Source organism: Haliaeetus albicilla, unplaced genomic scaffold (assembly GCF_947461875.1).
Source record: "Haliaeetus albicilla unplaced genomic scaffold, bHalAlb1.1 scaffold_203, whole genome shotgun sequence".
In the NCBI taxonomy this organism is placed as follows: domain Eukaryota; kingdom Metazoa; phylum Chordata; class Aves; order Accipitriformes; family Accipitridae; genus Haliaeetus; species Haliaeetus albicilla.
Genome location: NW_027212513.1, coordinates 1 through 18,083, shown reverse-complemented (window position 1 = coordinate 18,083; position 18,083 = coordinate 1). Strand labels below are relative to the sequence as shown.

Here is an 18,083-nt window from a genome sequence, read left to right as displayed (position 1 = left end):
CATGGGGATGGGGACACAGGGATGGGGACGTGGGGACATGGGGGTGGAGATGGGGACGTGGGGTTGGGGACGTGGGGATGAGGGTGGGGACTTGGGGTTGGGGACACTGGGATGGGGACGTGGGGGTGGAGATGGGGACATGGAGATGGGGACGTGGGGACGGGGACGTGGGGACTTGGGGTTGGGGATGCCGGGATGGGGACATGGGGGTGGAGATGGGGACGTGGAAATGGGGACGCGGGGACATGGGGACATGGGGATGGGGATGCGGGGACATGGGGTGGGGACATGGGGGTGAGTTTGGGGACCTGGGGATGGGGACATGGGGACACAGGGGACATCATGGGGATGGGGGGCTGGAGACACAGCGCTGAGGACCTACGGCCGGGGACCTGGGGACAAAGATGACCCCAAAGTGCCACCAAGTGCCAGCATGTCAACCCCCCCCCTTGTGTGTCCCCCCCCCCCCGTCCTCCCCCAGGTCCCGCCTTCACCATCCTGATGCTGCTGGCCAGCCTGACGAGCTGCACCAACCCCTGGATCTACGCCGCCTTCAGCACCAGCCTCTCCCGCGCCATCGGCCGCATCCTGTGCCCCTGCCGACGGCCCCCGGACCCCCGGCCCTAGCTGGGGGGGCTCGCACCGGGACGCACGGGGGGGGGGTTTGCACGAGGATCAAGAGCTCGTGGTGCGACGGGGGACTTGCATGAGGATGCGTGGAGGGGTTTGCACGAGGATGGAGAGCTCGTGGTGCACCGGGGGGCTCGCAACGAGGGTGCACGGGGGGCTTGCACGAGGGTTGAGAGGTCCTCGTGCGATGGGGGCTCGCACGGGGAGGGTCGCGCGAGGATCAAGAGGTCATGGTGCGAGGGGGGAGCTCGTGTGAGGACACGCGGGCAGTCTCGTGGGAGGACTGAGAGCTCCTCGTGCGACGGGGGGCTCGCACGAGGACGCACGGGTGGGTTCGCACGAGGGCCGAGAGTTCACGGTGCAACGGGGGGGCTCGCACGAGGGTGCACGGGGGGGGCGGGGGGTTGCACGAGGATCGGGGCGCTCGTGTTGTGACGGGGGAGGGGAGATTTGCACGAGGGGCGGGGCTTGCACGAGTGGCATGCAGCTGGCCCTCGTGCGAGGCCCCGTGCGAAGTCTCGTGCAAGGGCTTGGGGGGGGGGGGCACAGGGTGGGTAAAGGGGAGGGGACAAGGGGGGGTCACACCCCGCTTCTCTGTGCAAAACCAATCACCAATAAACCAGATTTTTGCCGAAACCCCCCCAGTTTTGGGGCGCCCTTTGACCCCTTATGGCGTCCCCCCCGTTCCCACGGCGACGGGACGGCCCATTCCCTCCCTCCCCCCCCTCCCGCCTTGGTACGGTCCATGCAAATGACCCCCCTCAGCGCGACCAATCGACCAGCGCGGTGGGCGGAGCCCCGCATGCAAATCACTGGCCTATAGGAAGCCGGAGGGGCGGAGCGAAGGGGATGAGTGACGGCGGAGAGAACCTCTCGGCGGGGCGCGGCGCCGCGGACTCCCTCAGGCAACCCGCTGGCCTATGAACAGCGAGGGGGCGGGGAGAAGGGGAAGAGTGACGGCAGAAGGAGCCTATCAGCGAGGGCGCGGCGCCGTGTCCCTTCGCGGCTGCCGTAGCGGCCGCTTTTCCCGCCCTCCCGGCCGCCGTACCGGGCCCGTTCTCTCCGGTTCCCCCCCCCCCGCCCCCCCCCGCCGCCGCCGCCATGGGTTTCCTCAAGCTCATCGAGATCGAGAACTTTAAATCCTACAAGGGCCGCCAGATCATCGGGCCTTTCCGCCGCTTCACCGCCATCATCGGACCTAACGGCTCCGGTGAGACCCGGGGGGGGGGGGGTCAGGCCCCGCCGCTGTCCTGGGGGGGCCCTCAGGGTCCTTTCCCATGATGCACTGCGGGGGGGGGATCCCAGAATTCCCTAGGATTCCCCCCATCCCATAACACCTCCCCCCCATTCCTTGGGGTCCCCCCTGACCCCCCCCATTCCTTGGGGTCCCCCCTGACCCCCCCCCCAAGCCTTGGGTCCCCCCCCCCCCCCATGCCTTGGGGTCCCCCCTTTTCCTTCTCCCATCCTAATCCAGGGGGGGTCTCCCCCATTTCCCCTTCCTCCAGCCTCACCTTCTCACCCCCCCCATTCCTTGGGGTCCTCCCTCACCCCCCCCCCCCCCCCCCAAACCCTGGGATCCCCCCCTCACACCTTGGGATCCCCCCCTCACACCTTGGGGTCCCCCCCTTCCTCCTCCCACCCTAATCCAGAGGGGGTCTCCCCCATTTCCCCTTCCTTCAGCCTCCCCCCCTCACTCCCCCCTATTCCTTGGGGTCCCCCCTCACCCCCTTCAAGCCTTGGGGTCCCCCCTCAAGCCTCGGGGTCCCCCCCTTCCTCCTCCCACCCTAATCCAGAGGGGGGTCTCCCCCATTCCCCCTTCCTCCAACTTTCCCCTCTGTCCCCCCCCCCAAGCCCTGGGATCCCCCCCAAAACCTTGGGGTCCCCCCCGACCCCCTTTTTTTAACATCACGTGTCCGTGTTGCGTTCTCCCTCCTGCAGGCAAATCCAACCTGATGGATGCCATCAGCTTCGTCCTGGGGGAGAAAACGAGCAACCTGCGGGTCAAAACCCTGCGGGATCTGATCCACGGAGCTCCGGTGGGAAAACCCGCCGCCAGCCGCGCCTTCGTTAGCATGGTCTACTCCGAGGAAGGCGCCGAAGATCGCACCTTCGCCCGCGTCATCGTGGGTACGAGGAGGGGACGCGTGGTTTTAAAAGGAGGGGGGGGAGGCGGCGCACGCTTTGGGGGTGATTCTCTGACGTCCCGAAATTCCCTGGTGTAGGCAGCTCATCCGAGTATAAGATCAACAACCGGGTGGTGCAGCTCAGCGAATACAGCGAGGAGCTGGAGAAGTTGGGGATCCTCATCAAGGCCAGGAATTTCCTCGTCTTCCAGGTTTGGAGAGGGGGGGCACAAAGCGGAGGGTCTTTTTGGGGGGGTAGATGTGGGTTTGGGGTGGGTTTTAGGGGTGTGTGTGGGTTCAGGGCGCTTTAGAGGAGGTTTTGGGGGGCTATGTGTGGCTTCAGAGGGGTTTGGGGGCAGCATGGGTGGGTTCAAGGGGCTTTGGGGAGGGTTGGGGGGGTATGTGTGAGTTTGGGGGCTATGTGGGGGTTCAGGGGTTGTTTTGGGGGGGATATGTGGGGGTTCAAGGGTTGTTTTGGGGAGGATATGTGGGGGTTCAGGGGGTGTTTGGGGGGTATGTGTGGGTTTGGGGTGGTCTGGGGGGGTAAGCGCGGTTTGGGGAGGGGGCTATGTGTGGGCTCAGAGTGGAGGGCAGGGATTTAGAGGGGCCCCTTGCCAGGGTGGATAGTGCTGAGGGTGCTCCCAGGGGCTGTTCCCCACTTTTTTGGGGGGAGGGGTTCAGACTGCCATGAGATTTGGGGTGGGGGGGATCGTCATTACCCTGCCACCCCCAACCACATAGGGGTCCCAGACCCTGTTCCCCATCTGGCAGCCCAAACCCCTGTGAGAATTTGGGGGGTCTCCCCCATTCCCCCTCAATAGAGGGGGGGCCCAGACTTCTGTGAGGATTTGGGCGTGTTTGGGGGGGGGGGGTCCATGCCCTACCACCCCCTTTACTCCATTCCCTGGCCATGGAGGAGCCCCGTGAGGATTTGCAGGGTTGTCTCCACAGAGGGGAAAACTCAGACCCCGCTGTGAAGTTTTGGGGAGCCTTCCCCCCCCCCCCGACACCCCCTCTTCCCCAGGGCGCCGTAGAATCCATCGCCATGAAGAACCCCAAGGAGCGGACGGCGTTGTTCGAGGAGATCAGTCGGTCGGGCGAGCTGGCGCAGGAATACGACAAGCGGAAGAAAGAGATGGTGAAAGCGGAGGAGGACACTCAATTCAACTACCACCGCAAAAAAAACATCGCCGCCGAGCGCAAAGAAGCCAAGCAGGAGAAAGAAGAGGTTTGGGGGGGGTGACATTGGGGGGTCCCCCCATCAATATCGCACCCCTTTGACGCTGTATTTCCCCCTCGTTCGCGTTAGGCGGATCGTTACCAGCGATTGAAGGACGAAGTGGTGCGGGCTCAAGTGCAGCTCCAGCTCTTCAAGCTTTATCACAACGAAGCGGAGATCGAGAAACTCAATAAGGAATTGGGTTTGAAAAACCGAGAGATCGATAAAGATAAGAAAAGGATGGATCGGGTGGAAGACGAGCTGAAAGATCGCAAGAAGGAGCTGGGCAAAATGATGAGGGAACAACAACAGATCGAGAAGGAGATCAAGTGAGGCACCCCAAAAACGGGGAAGGGGTTCAGTGAGGCGCTTCTACAGCTCCTCACCGTGTTATTTTTCGCAGGGAGAAGGATTCAGAGCTCAACCAGAAGCGTCCTCAGTACATCAAGGCGAAGGAAAACACCTCGCACAAGATTAAGAAGCTGGAAGCGGCCAAGAAATCGCTGCAGAACGCGCAGAAGCAGTACAAGAAGCGCAAGGGCGACATGGATGAGCTGGAGAAGGAGATGCTGTCGGTGGAAAAAGCGCGGCAAGAATTCGAGGAACGGATGGAAGAGGAGAGCCAGAGTCAAGGACGAGACCTGACATTGGAAGAGAACCAGGTAGGGCTCGTCCCGGCATCCCCGTGTAAATTTGGGGGGCCCCCCCCCTCACCTCGGTTATCCCCCCCTTAGGTGAAAAAATACCACCGGCTGAAGGAGGAGGCCAGCAAACGCGCCGCCACGTTGGCCCAAGAGCTGGAAAAGTTCAACCGGGATCAGAAAGCCGACCAAGATCGGCTGGATTTGGAGGAAAGGAAGAAGGTGGAGACTGAGGTGAGTCTGGGGAAACCCCCCAAACCCCCCCAGACCCCCCACGGCCGCCCCCTCAGCCCCCCTCACCTCTCGTCCCCAGGCCAAGATCAAACAGAAGCTGCGTGAGATCGAGGAGAACCAGAAGCGCATCGAGAAGCTGGAGGAGTACATCGCCACCAGCAAGTGAGACCCTGTCCCCAAAGTGTCCCCGCTGTCCCCAGGGTGGCTCTTCGCCCTGTTTCCATGTCTCTGTGCCTCTGGGGTAGCCCCCCAAGTTGGTCCCACATCCCAATGTCCCTGTCCTTATGCCCCTGGGGCTGCCACCGAGGTGTCCCCCATCCCCGTGACCCCATTTCTGTGTCCTTAAAGCAGTCCCTGGGGTGTCCCCTGTTCCCGTATCCCTGTCTCCGTGCCCCTGGGGCAGTCCCCAAGGTGTTCCCCATCCCCCTGTGCCACCAGGGCAGCCCCCAAAGTGTCCCTTGTCCCTCTACCCCCATCCCTATCGCCGCTGGGGCTGCTCCTGAGCCGTCCCTCATCGCCGTGCCCCTGTCCCCGAGCTCTCGGGGGTGACCACGACGTGTCCCCTGCCCTCCTACCTGTGTCCCCACGCCCCCAGAGCAGTCCCCGAGGTGATCTCTGTCCCTGTACCCTCATCCCCATGCCCTCAAGGCATTCCCCATCCCCCTGGGGCAACCCCTGAGGTCCTCCCCATCCCTGTACCCCCCATCTCCGTGTCCCCGAGGCATCCCTTGTTCCCATCCCCTCGTCCCCATGCCCTGGGGCAGCCCATCAAATCCCCCGTCCCTTCCAATCCCCTCCCTAGACAATCTCTGGAAGAGCAGAAACGTCTGGAAGGAGAATTAACGGAAGAAGTAGAACTGGCTAAACGTCGCATCGATGAGATCAACAAAGAGCTGAACCAGGTGATGGAACAACTCGGGGACGCTCGCATCGACCGGCAGGAGAGCAGCCGTCAACAACGTAAAGCCGAAATCATGGACAGCATCAAACGCCTCTATCCCGGCTCCGTGGTGAGTCCGACATCCCGCCCCGAACCCCGCTCTGCCCCTTCCCCAACCCTTCAGCTCGCTGTTCACTCCTTTTTTTGTTTTTTGTTTTTTTTGTTTTAATTTTTGGTTCCTCTATAGTACGGCCGCCTCATCGATCTGTGCCAACCCACACAGAAGAAATACCAGATCGCTGTGACCAAGGTGTTGGGGAAGAACATGGACGCCATCATCGTCGATTCAGAAAAAACGGGGCGCGATTGTATCCAGTACATCAAGGAGCAGCGGGGAGAACCCGAAACCTTCCTCCCCCTCGATTATCTGGAGGTGGGGTGCGGGGACACCCCTCTTTTTGGGGTTGTGGGGCTCCCCGGGGACCCCGTGAGGCACCGGAGCATGGGGATGGTGCGGGGATCCCTCGGGGACGAGGGTCTTTAGGGTTCGGGGGGCACCCATGTAACTTCTCAGGGTGTTTCCTGGGGTTTGGGGGGGCCCATTTAACCCCCCAGGGTCCTGCAAGGAGTTTGGGGGGACCCCTTCAACCCCTCAGGCTCATCCCAGGGGTTTGGGGGGGTCCCGTTTGACCTCTCAGGATCGTCCTAGAGGTGTCAGGGTTTTGGGGGACCCCATGTAACTTTGTGGGGCTCAGAGCCATCCCTGGGGTTTTGGGGGTCCCTGATGAACCCCCTGGGACTTGTGGCCGTCCCTGGGGTTTGGGGGTGCCTCCTTTAACCCCTCAGCACTGAGGATCCTCCCTGGGGTTTTGGGGGGGGCCCCCCGTTTAACCCCTTGAGGCTCAGAGCCTTCCCTGGGGTTTTGGGGGACTCCGTTTAAACCCACTGGGACTCATGGCCCTCCCTGGGGTTTTCGGGGTCCCCATTTAACCCCTTGGGACCTGTGGCCTTCCCTGAGGTTTTCGGGGTCCCTGTTTAACCCCTTCAGGCTCAGAGCCCTCCCCAGGGTTTTGGGTGTCCGTATTGAATCCCCTGGGACTTGTGGGATTTTGGGGGGCCGCCACTGAATCCCCTCCGGCCGCAGGTGAAGCCGACGGACGAGAAGCTCCGGGAGCTGAAGGGGGCGAAGCTGGTGATCGACGTGATCCGGTACGAACCCCCCCACATCAAAAAAGCCCTTCAATACGCCTGCGGCAACGCCTTGGTCTGCGACAACGTGGAGGACGCCCGCCGCATCGCCTTCGGGGGACACCAGCGGCACAAAGTGGGGGTCCCTCGCTTCCCTTCCCCCACCTAACGAGGACCCAAGTATCCAGGCTGTTTACCCCACCCCCTTTTCTTCGTTATCTCCGCAGACGGTGGCGCTGGATGGGACCCTCTTCCAAAAATCAGGGGTGATTTCAGGGGGGGCCAGCGATCTGAAGGCCAAAGCCCGGCGCTGGGACGAGAAGGCAGTGGATAAGTTGAAGGAGAAAAAGGAACGGCTGACGGAGGAGCTCAAGGTTGGGGGGGGTGGGCATGCGGACCCCCCTTCTCCCCTCCCGGGGGGGTCTCGTCTGCCCCCCAAAACCCACTTTTCAGGTTTTAGCAATCCCCAAAGTCCCCGTGAACCCCCAAATTCCTTCCATCGGACCCTAAAGCTCCATCTGTGCCTCCTGAGGCTCCTTTCGACCCTAAAACCGGCTCTTTGCCCTTTTTCCACGCACCACGCAGACCCCAAAACTTCTTCTTTTTCTTCTCCCTCCGCCCCTTTCCAAAACTACTACTTTCTCATCACCTCCAACATTTTGGGGCTCCCTGTCCCAGGGACAAGGCTGAACCCCAAAACCAGCATGTTACAGACCCCAAAACTAAGCACAGCTCCTCTTCACCAGCCGTTGCGCGTCGGGGGATCCCCCAGGCAGGTGAATTCCCCCCCCACACCCCCTTTTTCACCCCCCTCACCCCCTTTTTCCCCCCCTTATGCCCCCCCATAGGAGCAGATGAAGGCAAAGCGGAAGGAAGCAGAACTACGCCAAGTCCAGTCCCAAGCCCACGGTCTCCAGATGCGACTCAAATATTCGCAGAGTGACCTGGAGCAGACGAAAACCCGTCACCTCGCCCTCAATCTCCAGGTACTGCTCACACGCCCACCCCGGGGAGGGGCATTTTGGGGGGGATTACATCCTTTTTGGGCGCATTATGGGGGTGCTTTTAGCTGTTACAAGCTCTGAAGTGGCTGTTTCAGGGGTTTTACAGAGAGCATATGCTTTTCCCATGGGTGTTACTGAGTCTGTATGGGTCCAAAGGGGGGATTTTGGGGTGCAGGTGGGGGTCCTTGGCATTCCCTGACCCCCTTTTTCTGCCCCCCCGCAGGAGAAGTCGAAACTGGAGAGCGAATTGGCCAATTTTGGGCCTCGCATTAATGATATTAAAAGGATCATCCAGGGCCGAGAGCGGGAGATGAAGGACCTGAAGGAGAAGATGAACCAGGTGGGTGCTGGAGTTTTTGGGGGGACACCTGTGGGGCACGAGGTGGGGGCCAGGGGTTTGGGGGAGCCCCTGTAGGGCTGACATTGCCCCCCCCAAGGTGGAGGATGAGGTGTTTGAGGAGTTTTGCCGTGAAATCGGGGTCAGGAACATCCGGGAGTTCGAGGAGGAGAAGGTCAAGAGACAGAATGAGATCGCCAAGAAGAGGTAACGGGATTCCCAAAACCCATTGGGGGGGCACACCAAGACCCCCAGGGGACCCCCAAACCCTGGGGTGGGGGCACACCCAGACCCCCAGGGGACCCTGTGGGGCAGAGCCTGGGCCCCTTGGCAGCCCCCCCACCACCGTGGGGCATCCCCTGAGGCTATGGGGCAGAGGTTGGCCCCCCCCAGGGCAGCGCATGGGGCAGCCGCTGTCCCCCTGGGGTCCCCCCAAACACCAAGGGGCACCCCCTGATGCCATGGGGCAGCCTGTGGGGCAGCCGCTGTCCCCCTGGGGTCCCCCCAAACACCATGGGGCACCCCCTGATGCCATGGGGCAGCCTCTGGGGCAGCCGCTGTCCCCCTGGGGTCCCCCCAAACACCATGGGGCACCCCCTGATGCCATGGGGCAGCCTGTGGGGCAGCCGCTGTCCCCCTGGGGTCCCCCCAAACACCAAGGGGCACCCCCTGATGCCATGGGGCAGCCTGTGGGGCAGCCGCTGTCCCCCTGGGGTCCCCCCAAACACCATGGGGCACCCCCTGATGCCATGGGGCAGCCTGTGGGGCAGCTGCTGTCGCCCCCGACACCCCCTGAGACCATGGGGTGGTTGTTGTCCCCCTTGGGCACCCCCCCAACTCCATGGGGCAGAATCTATTCCCCCAGGCAGCCCTTGGGGGTGGTCATCCCCCCCCATGGGGGCTTCACCTCCCCTATCGGGACTTCCCCCCCCCCCCCCATGATGTTGGGGACCCCCCCCCCTCGCCCCTTAGGCTGGAATTCGAGAACCAGAAGACGCGCCTGGGCATCCAGCTGGATTTTGAACGCAACCAGCTGCGGGAGGACCAGGAGAAGGTGCTGATGTGGGAGCAGGGCGTGCGGAAGGACGAGGCCGAGATCGAGAAGCTGAAAAAGGTCCGGATTGGGGTTTGGGGGGTTGGGGGGTGTGGTCGGGCGGGGTTCGGGGGGCGTGGCTTGCCCTGACGGGGCGGTGTCGGCAGGAGGAGCAGCGGCACATGAAGATCATCGACGAGACGATGGCGCAGCTGCAGGACCTGAAGAACCAGCACTTGGCCAAGAAGTCGGAGGTCAACGACAAGAACCACGAGATGGACGAGATCCGCAAGAAGCTGGGCGGGGCCAACAAGTGAGGGCGGGGCTAAGGGGAGGGGTGGGGCCGGGGGCGGGGCCTGAGGGGGAGGGGCTATGGGCAGGGAGTTAGGTGTGGTGGGTGGTCGGAAGGGGTGGGGCTAAGGAAGGGGTGGGGCTAAGGAAAGGGTGGGGTCACAGGTGCAGGGTGGGGCCAAGAAATGGGGGTGGGGTCAAAATGCAGGGGAGGAGCCACAGCCCTGGGGGTGGAGCTTGCAAGGAGGGGTGGAGCCACAACCCTGGGGTGGAGCCACAGCCCCAGGGGTGGAGCTTCTAAGCAGGGGAGGAGCCACAGCCTTTTGGGGTGGAGCCACAGCCCTGGGGGTGGAGCTTGCAAGCAGGGGTGGAGCCACAGCCCTTTGGGGTGGAGCCACAGCCCTGGGGGTGGAGTTTGCAAGCAGGGGTGGAGCCACAGCCCTGGGGGGCAGGGCCAAGAATGGGGGTGGAGTCATGGCCTTGGGGGCAGAGCTGAGTTGTGGGCTGGGCTTGTTATGTGATTGGTGGGGCTGGCATGAGTGGCAGGTGGTGGGCAGGGCTTTAAGGAGGTGGGTGGAGCTACTGGGCTGGTGGGTGGGGCTAGGGTGGGGCCTTAAGGTGGATGGGAGGAGCTGTGGTGCATGTGGGCAGGGCTAGTCTTGTGGGTGGAGCTATGGGGCACATGGGAGGGGCTCGGGGGCTTGTGGGTGGGGTTAATGGGCATGGGAGGGGCTAAGGCGGCATGGGAGGGAGGGGTTAAAGGGCTTGTGGGTGTGGCTAATGGGGTGTGGGGGGGCTAAGGGATGTGGAGGGATCTAAAGGGGCTGTGGGTGCAGCTAGGGGTGCACGGGCGGGATTTGGGCTCTGTGGGCGGGGCTTGTGGGCGGGGCCAGCCGGGCCTGCCTCCCTCCCTTCCCCCCCCAGGGAGATGACGCACCTGCAGAAGGAGGTGACGGCCATCGAGACGAAGCTGGAGCAGAAGCGCAGCGACCGCCACAACCTGCTGCAGGCCTGCAAGATGCAGGACATCAAGCTGCCCCTCTCCAAGGGCACCATGGACGATATCAGCCAGGAGGAGGTGGGGCCGGGAGGAGGACGGGGGGGCTGGGGACGGGACACAGGGGGCTCGGGGACCACCCTGACCCCCTCCTTGTCCCCCCCCCATCCCAGGGCGGCCCGGCCGGGGAGGAGCCGGTGAGCAGCTCCCAGCGCACGTCCAGCCTCTACGCCCGGGAGGCCCTGATCGAGATCGACTACAGCGACCTGCCCGAGGAGCTCAAGGTGTGCTGGCCCTTTAATGCTGGCCCCTCCCACTCCCCTGGGGTCCCTCCCACTCCCCTGGGGTCCCTCCCACTCCCTTCAGACTCCTCCCACTGTTCCAGGCCCCTCCCACTGTTCCAGGCCCCTCCCACTGTTCCAGACCCCTCCCACTCCCTTCAGACCCCTCCCACTCCTTAAAGCTCCACCCCTTCCCCTACACTCCTCCCACTCATCCCCAAGGCCCCTCCCACCACCCCACCCCCATAAAACAGTGGCCCTGCCCCACACTAAACCCCACCCTTCACTGAGCCCCACCCCTTTCATTAGCATATCAAGCCCCACCCCCTCTATCTTTCCCACTGACCTTACTGCCCACAAGGTGGGTCTCCCTGGGGGTGTGGCCTGTCAATAGCCCCACCCCCGGTGCATGAGGCCACACCCCCTCACATGAGGCCACGCCCCACCCAAGACCACACCCCCTTGCCCGAGACCACGCCCCCTTTCCCTAAGATACCCATAAGGGCCAACCCAGCTGAGCCACCACCCTGGGGGTCCCCTGCCTTGCCCCGCCCTCTTTGACGCCCCACCCCTTCGAGGCCACACCCTCCCAGGCCCCGCCCCCCCCCGACGCGAGGCCCCGCCCCCCCAGGACGCGCAGGCAGAGGAGGAGATCCGGCAGGAGATGAACCAGCTGCAGCAGCGCCTGACGGAGCAGCAGAGCGTCCTGCAGCGCATCGCGGCCCCCAACATGAAAGCCATGGAAAAGCTGGAGAGCGTCCGGGATAAGTTCCAGGAGACCTCGGACGGTGGGGACGCGGGGACGGCGGGAAGACACGGGGAAGCGGGGATGCCGGGAAGACACGGGGACGCGGGGACGTGGGAACGTCGGGGACGTAGGGACAGCAGGAAGATGTAGGGATGCGGGGACGCCGGGAAGACGCAGGGATGGCAGGAAGACGTGAGGATATGGGGACACCAGGAGGACGTGGGGGTGCGGGGACGGCAGAGACGTAGGGACACTGGGAAGACGCAGGGACGTGGGGACATTGGGAAGATGTGGGGACACCAGGAAGACGTAAGGATACAGGGACACCAGGAAGACACAAGGACACAAGGATGCCGGGAAGACACGGGGACACCAGGAAGGCACAGGGACACAGGCATGCCAGGAAGACAGGGGGACGTGGGGACATGTGGATGCCAGAGACACAGGGACACTGGGAAGACGCAGGGACGTGGGGACAGCAGGAAAACAGGGGGACACGGGGACAGCAGAAAGACGTAGGGACACCAGGAAGACATGGGGATACTGGGAAGACACAGGGACATTGTGGGGGGATGCGGGGATGCCAGGAGGACAGGGGGACACCAGAGATGTAGGGACACCGGGGAGACGTAAGGACTTGGGGACACCAGAGGGATGGGGACCCCAAGAAGGCACAAGGACATGGGGACCCCAAGAAGACACAGGGACGTGGGGACACCAGGAAGACATGGGACACGCGGACACCAGGGACGTGGGGACACCAGGGACATGAGGACACCAGGGAAACGTGGTGACATGGAGGTGGGGGGGGGGGATATGAGGCCACCAGGGAGATGTGGGACGGTGACACGGGTGACACGGAGGACACGGGACGACGTGACCCAAACCCTATTTTAAGGGAGCGACACGAGACGTATCACGGGGATGCTGGGCAGGGGGACATCTCCAACATCTCCTGGGTGTCCCCAACATCTCCTGGGTGTCCCCAAGGAAGTCCCCTGACCCCCCCCCCATCTTTGTGTCCGTGTCCCCCCCCCGCAGAGTTCGAGGCGGCGCGCAAGCGGGCGAAGAAGGCGAAGCAAGCCTTCGAGCAGATGAAGAAGGAACGCTTCGACCGCTTCAACGCCTGCTTCGAGTCCGTCGCCACCAACATCGACGAGATCTACAAGGCCCTTTCCCGCAACAGCAGCGCCCAGGTACCTCGCACGAGCGATGCCGGCCTCGCACGAGGTCTCGCACGCTCGTCCCGACCTCACGCCGGGGTCTTGCACGGCCGCTCCTCTTGGACCTGGGCGGTTGTCCCGGCCTTGCGTGGTCGTCCCTGGTCTCGCAGCAGGTCTTGCACGATCGTCCCTGACCTTGCACGATCGTCCCTGACCTTGCACGATCGTCCCTGACCTTGCACAATTGTCCCTGACCTTGCACAGGCTTTCACATGGCCATCTTGGCCTTGCACGCTCACTCTGAGCCTTGCACAAGGCTTTGCACGGCCACCCCAGCCTTGCGTGGTCGCCCTTGGTCTCGCACCAGGTCTTGCACGCTCACCCCCAGCCTTGCACGGGGCCTTATATGGCCACCCCAGCCTTGCACGCTCACCCCCAGCCTCCTGCAGTTCCTCTTGCAGCCACCCCAGCCTCACGCCATCACCCTCAGCCTTGCACGGGGCCTTGCACACTCATCCCTAGCCTTGCACGGGGCACTATACAGTCACCCCAGCCTCACGCCATCATTCTTAGTTTTGCACACAGCCTTGCACGCTCACCCCCAGCCTTGCACGGGGCCTTATATGGTCACCCCAGCCTTGCACGCTCACCTCTAGCCTTGCACAGGGCCTTGCACGCTCACCCCCAGCCTCATGCGGTTCCTCTTGCAGCCACCCCAGCCTCACACCATCACCCCCAGCTTTGCACGGGGCCTTATATTCCCACCCCAGCCTTGCACGCTCACCCCCAGCCTTGCACGGGGCCTTGCACGCTCACCCCCAGCCCCGCCCCGCTGCCTCTCACCCCCCCCCCAGCCTCCCCCAGCCCCTCGCATCCCTATTTCCACACACGCCATCTCCCGCGTCCCATCCCCGCAGGACGAGGGGGGGATCCCGTAGGACCATCCCCATGTCCCCAACGTCCCCGTTGTCCCCAACGTCCCCCCTCCTTGTGTCCCCCCCCCCTTGTGTCCCCCCCCCCAGGCCTTCCTGGGCCCCGAAAACCCCGAGGAGCCCTACCTGGATGGCATCAACTACAACTGCGTGGCCCCTGGCAAACGATTCCGCCCCATGGACAATCTCTCGGGGGGCGAGAAGACGGTGGCCGCCCTCGCCCTCCTCTTCGCCATCCACAGGTGGGGTGTCCCCCCCCCACTTTTCTGGGGTCCCCCCCCCTTTCCTGGCATCCCCCCCCCCCGACCCCTTGTTGGGGGTCTCACCCCCATTTTTTTTAATCCACCCCCCTCAGCTATAAACCAGCCCCGTTTTTCGTGCTGGATGAGATCGACGCGGCGCTGGACAACACCAACATTGGGAAGGTGGGGTTTTGGCCCCCACCCCTCCCCTGGATTTTGGGGGACCCCCCCAGGGATTTTGGGGGACCCCCAGGGATTTTAGAGGGTTCTCCTAGGATTTTGGAGGGGCCCTCAGGGATTTTAGGGAGGGTATCTGGGATTTTGGGGGATCTCTCAGGGATTTTGGAGGGGATCCCAGGAGCTGGGCGGGGGGCTTCAGGGATTTGGGGGGGCTCCCAAGGGGTGGGTGGGGACCTAGGATTTTGGGGGGGGTCCCAGGAGGGGGTTTGGACGGGGGGACCCCCCCCAAGGGCTTTGGAGGAGCCCCCATGGAGCCTTTGTTGCCCCCCAGCAGTGGGATGGTGTTTTGGGGGGGCAGGTCATGGGGGACGGGGCAGTTTTGAGGTGCCCCTGGGGGGGTCAGGGGGGCTTTTGGGGGGGGCAGCACTTTCCAGCTGCCCAGTCTTTGGGGGTTCAGGAGGTTTTGGGGGCTCTCATGGGGTTTTGGGGGGCAGTTTTGGGGTTCACAGAGGTGGTTTTGGGTTCTCTGGGTCCATTTTTGGGGCCCCTGGGGGTGTTTTGGGGACCCTGGGTCTGTTTTTAGAGGCTACACACCCAATTTTGGGGTTCTCGGCTCCATTTTTGGGGTCGCGGGGGGGTTTGGAGTCCTTGGGTCCATTTTGGGGGTCACTGGGGGGGCTTGGGGATCCCTGGGTGCAGTTTTGGGGTCCTGGGGTCCATTTTGGGGGTCAACAGGGGGAATTTGGGGTCCTAGGGTCCATTTTTAGAGCCTCAGGTTGCAGCCTTGGGGTGTTTTAGGGGTCCCCTGCCCCCTTTTGGGGGTCCCCTGCCCCATTTTGGGGTCCCTGGGTTCATTTGGGGGCTCCCCACATCCATTTTGGGGGTGTCCGGCCTCCCCCAGCCCCACTTTTGCCCTCGATGGGCCGATTCTTGGTGCCCCAGGGTGGGGTTTCGGCACCCTTCCATCCCATTTTGAGGGTCCCCCGACCCATTTTGGGGGTCCCCATCCCATTTTGGGGGTCCCCCGACCCATTTTGGGGGTGCCCGCAGGTGGCCAACTACATCAAGGAGCAATCGGCCGCCAACTTCCAGGCCATCGTCATCTCCCTCAAGGAAGAATTTTACACCAAAGCCCAGAGTCTCATCGGTGTCTACCCCGAGGTGGGTAAAATGCCCCCCTGGGGGGGGCAAATACCCCCGGGGGGGGCAGAAATACCCCCCCGGTGGGATAAATACCCCCATAGGGGGGTAGAAATACCCTTTGAGGGGTGGAAAATGCCCCTGGAGGGGGGGATATGCTGCTGGGGAGGGGGTAGAAGAGTTCTGGGGGGGGGGGAGGAAGGGGTAAATACCCCCCCCTAGGGGGGGTAAATACCCCTGGGGGGGGCAGAAATACCCCCCCCGGTGGGATAAATACCCCCTTAGGGGGGTAGAAATACCCTTTGAGGGGTGGAAAATGCCCCTGGAGGGGGGGATATGCTGCTGGGGAGGGGGTAGAAGAGTTCGGGGGGGGGGGGGGGAAGGGGTAAATACCCCCCCCCAGGGGGGGTAAATACCCCTGGGGGGGGCAGAAATACCCCCCCCGGTGGGATAAATACCCCCTTAGGGGGGTAGAAATACCCTTTGAGGGGTGGAAAATGCCCCTGGAGGGGGGGATATGCTGCTGGGGAGGGGGTAGAAGAGTCCTGGGGGGGGAGAAGGGGTAAATACCCCCCCGGAGGGGTAAATACTCTCCATGGGGGGGGGTAAATACCCCCCCCCCAGTGTTTATGTGCTCTGGGGGGTGGGTAAATGCCCCTGGGGGGGGAGATAAATGCCCCTGAGGGGGTTAAATGCCTCGGGGGGGGTAAATATCTGGGGGGGGGGCATAAATACCCCCCCTGGGGGGGGGGGTAAACTCTTGGGGGGGAGGGTAAATGGGGGGGTATATCTCTAGAGGGGGTGGGTATATGGGAAGGAGGGGTAAAAATCTATAGGGGTGTTAAATGGGGAGGAGGGTAAATACCCCCCCAGGGGGCAGTTAATTACCCCGGGGGGGGGCAAGAGGCTGGGATTTACCCCCCCCCATGCTCCCCCCCCGCAGCAAGGCGACTGCGTCATCAGCAAGGTGTTGACCTTCGACCTCACCAAGTACCCCGACGCCAACCCTAACCCTAACGAGCAGTGACGAGGGTCCCCGTGGGTGCCCCCCCCCCCAGGGTGTCCTGGGTGCCCCCCACCCCCCCCCGATGGCCGGGTCCCCTTCCCGGATCCTATATGATCTATATGGGTCCCCCCCCGCTATAGGTAGAATCATGCTGTGGCTTTTACTGGGCCCTATGAGGGCCCCCCGCCCCCGGATCCTATAGGAACCCCCCTCCCCAGATCCTATAGGACACCCCCCCTGCATCCTATATGGCCCCCCCCTTGCCGGACCCCTTTTTATGTCATTTCTGTGGATTTTGGTGACGATTCAATAAAGGATTTTGATTCCCCCTTCCCTGTCCTTACGTGTCAGTGGGGGGGGGGCCTATAGGGCCATATGGATCTCGTTGGCCTTATAAGGGCCCTCCCCAGGCTGTATAGGGGCTGTATAGACCCCCGTGGCACTGTGTGACCCCTCCAGGTTCCATATGGTTCCAGGGCGGGGGGGGGGGGGGCTGTTTGGGGGCTACAGGGACCCTCTGGGGCTATATGGGGGCCGTATGGAGCGCTGTGGGGATGTATGGGGGCTGCTGGGAGCCCCTGGGGCTATATAGGGGCTATAGGGACCCCTGGGGCTATATAGATGTTGTATAGTGGTCCCCCCCAGTGCCCTATAGGTGTTGTAGGTGGGCTATAGGGGTCCACTGGGGGTCTATAGGGAGGCCATAGTGACTCCTGGGGCTATATAGGTGTTGTATGGGGCTATAGCGGTCCCCCCTAGTGCCATATAGCTGTTATAGGCGGGCTATAGTGGCCCCCTGGGGCTCTATAGGGCTACAGGGACCCCTGGGGCTAGATAGGTGTCGTATGGGAGCTATAGTGGCCCCCCCCAGTGCCCTATAGGTGTTACAGGTGGGCTATAGTGGCTCCCTGGGGCTCTATAGGGGCTACAGGGACCCCTGGGGCTATATAGGTGTCGTATGGGAGCTATAGTGGCCCCCCCCAGTGCCCTATAGGTGTTACAGGTGGGCTATAGGGGTGCCCTGGGGCTAGATAGGTGTCGTATGGGAGCTATAGTGCCCCACCCCAGTGCCCTATGGGTGTTATAGGTGGGCTATAGGGGTCCACTGGGGCTCTATAGGGAGGCCATAGTGACCCCTGGGGCTATATAGGTGTCGTATGGGAGCTATAGTGGCCCCCCCCAGTGCCCTATAGGTGTTATAGGTGGGCTATAGTGGCTCCCTGGGGCTCTATAGGGGCTACAGGGACCCCTGGGCTAGATAGGTGTCGTATGGGAGCTATAGTGGCCCCCCCAGTGCCCTATAGGTGTTATAGGTGGGCTATAGTGGCCCCCTGGGGCTCTATAGGGGCTACAGGGACCCCTGGGGCTATATAGGTGTCGTATGGGAGCTATAGTGGCCCCCCCCAGTGCCCTATAGGTGTTACAGGTGGGCTATAGGGGTGCCCTGGGGCTATATAGGTGTCGTATGGGAGCTATAGTGCCCCCCCCAGTGCCCTATAGGTGTTATAGGTGGGCTATAGTGGCTCCCTGGGGCTCTATAGGGGCTACAGGGACCCCTGGGCTAGATAGGTGTCGTATGGGAGCTATAGTGGCCCCCCCAGTGCCCTATAGGTGTTATAGGTGGGCTATAGTGGCCCCCTGGGGCTCTATAGGGGCTACAGGGACCCCTGGGCTATATAGGTGTCGTATGGGAGCTATAGTGGCCCCCCCCAGTGCCCTATAGGTGTTACAGGTGGGCTATAGGGGTGCCCTGGGGCTATATAGGTGTCGTATGGGAGCTATAGTGGCCCCCCCAGTGCCCTATAGGTGTTATA

At 62.7% G+C, this 18,083-nt stretch overlaps 1 protein-coding gene across 1 annotated transcript; it reads left to right on the top strand.

Annotated features, from left to right (window-relative positions):
* The first annotated feature begins 1,686 nt into the window (after positions 1-1,686).
* SMC1A (structural maintenance of chromosomes 1A) lies at positions 1,687-16,601 on the top strand. Its single transcript, XM_069777948.1, has 25 exons — positions 1,687-1,840; positions 2,569-2,757; positions 2,853-2,965; positions 3,778-3,981; positions 4,063-4,301; positions 4,376-4,634; positions 4,707-4,847; positions 4,927-5,009; positions 5,650-5,857; positions 5,975-6,160; positions 6,872-7,051; positions 7,143-7,289; positions 7,764-7,901; positions 8,143-8,259; positions 8,357-8,463; positions 9,229-9,370; positions 9,457-9,602; positions 10,505-10,658; positions 10,751-10,861; positions 11,490-11,646; positions 12,648-12,802; positions 13,792-13,943; positions 14,057-14,126; positions 15,174-15,284; positions 16,207-16,601. The coding sequence occupies exons 1-25, from the start codon at positions 1,732-1,734 to the stop codon at positions 16,288-16,290; spliced, it is 3,702 nt and encodes a 1,233-aa protein (XP_069634049.1). The 5' UTR covers positions 1,687-1,731; the 3' UTR covers positions 16,291-16,601.
* The last annotated feature ends 1,482 nt before the right edge of the window (positions 16,602-18,083 follow it).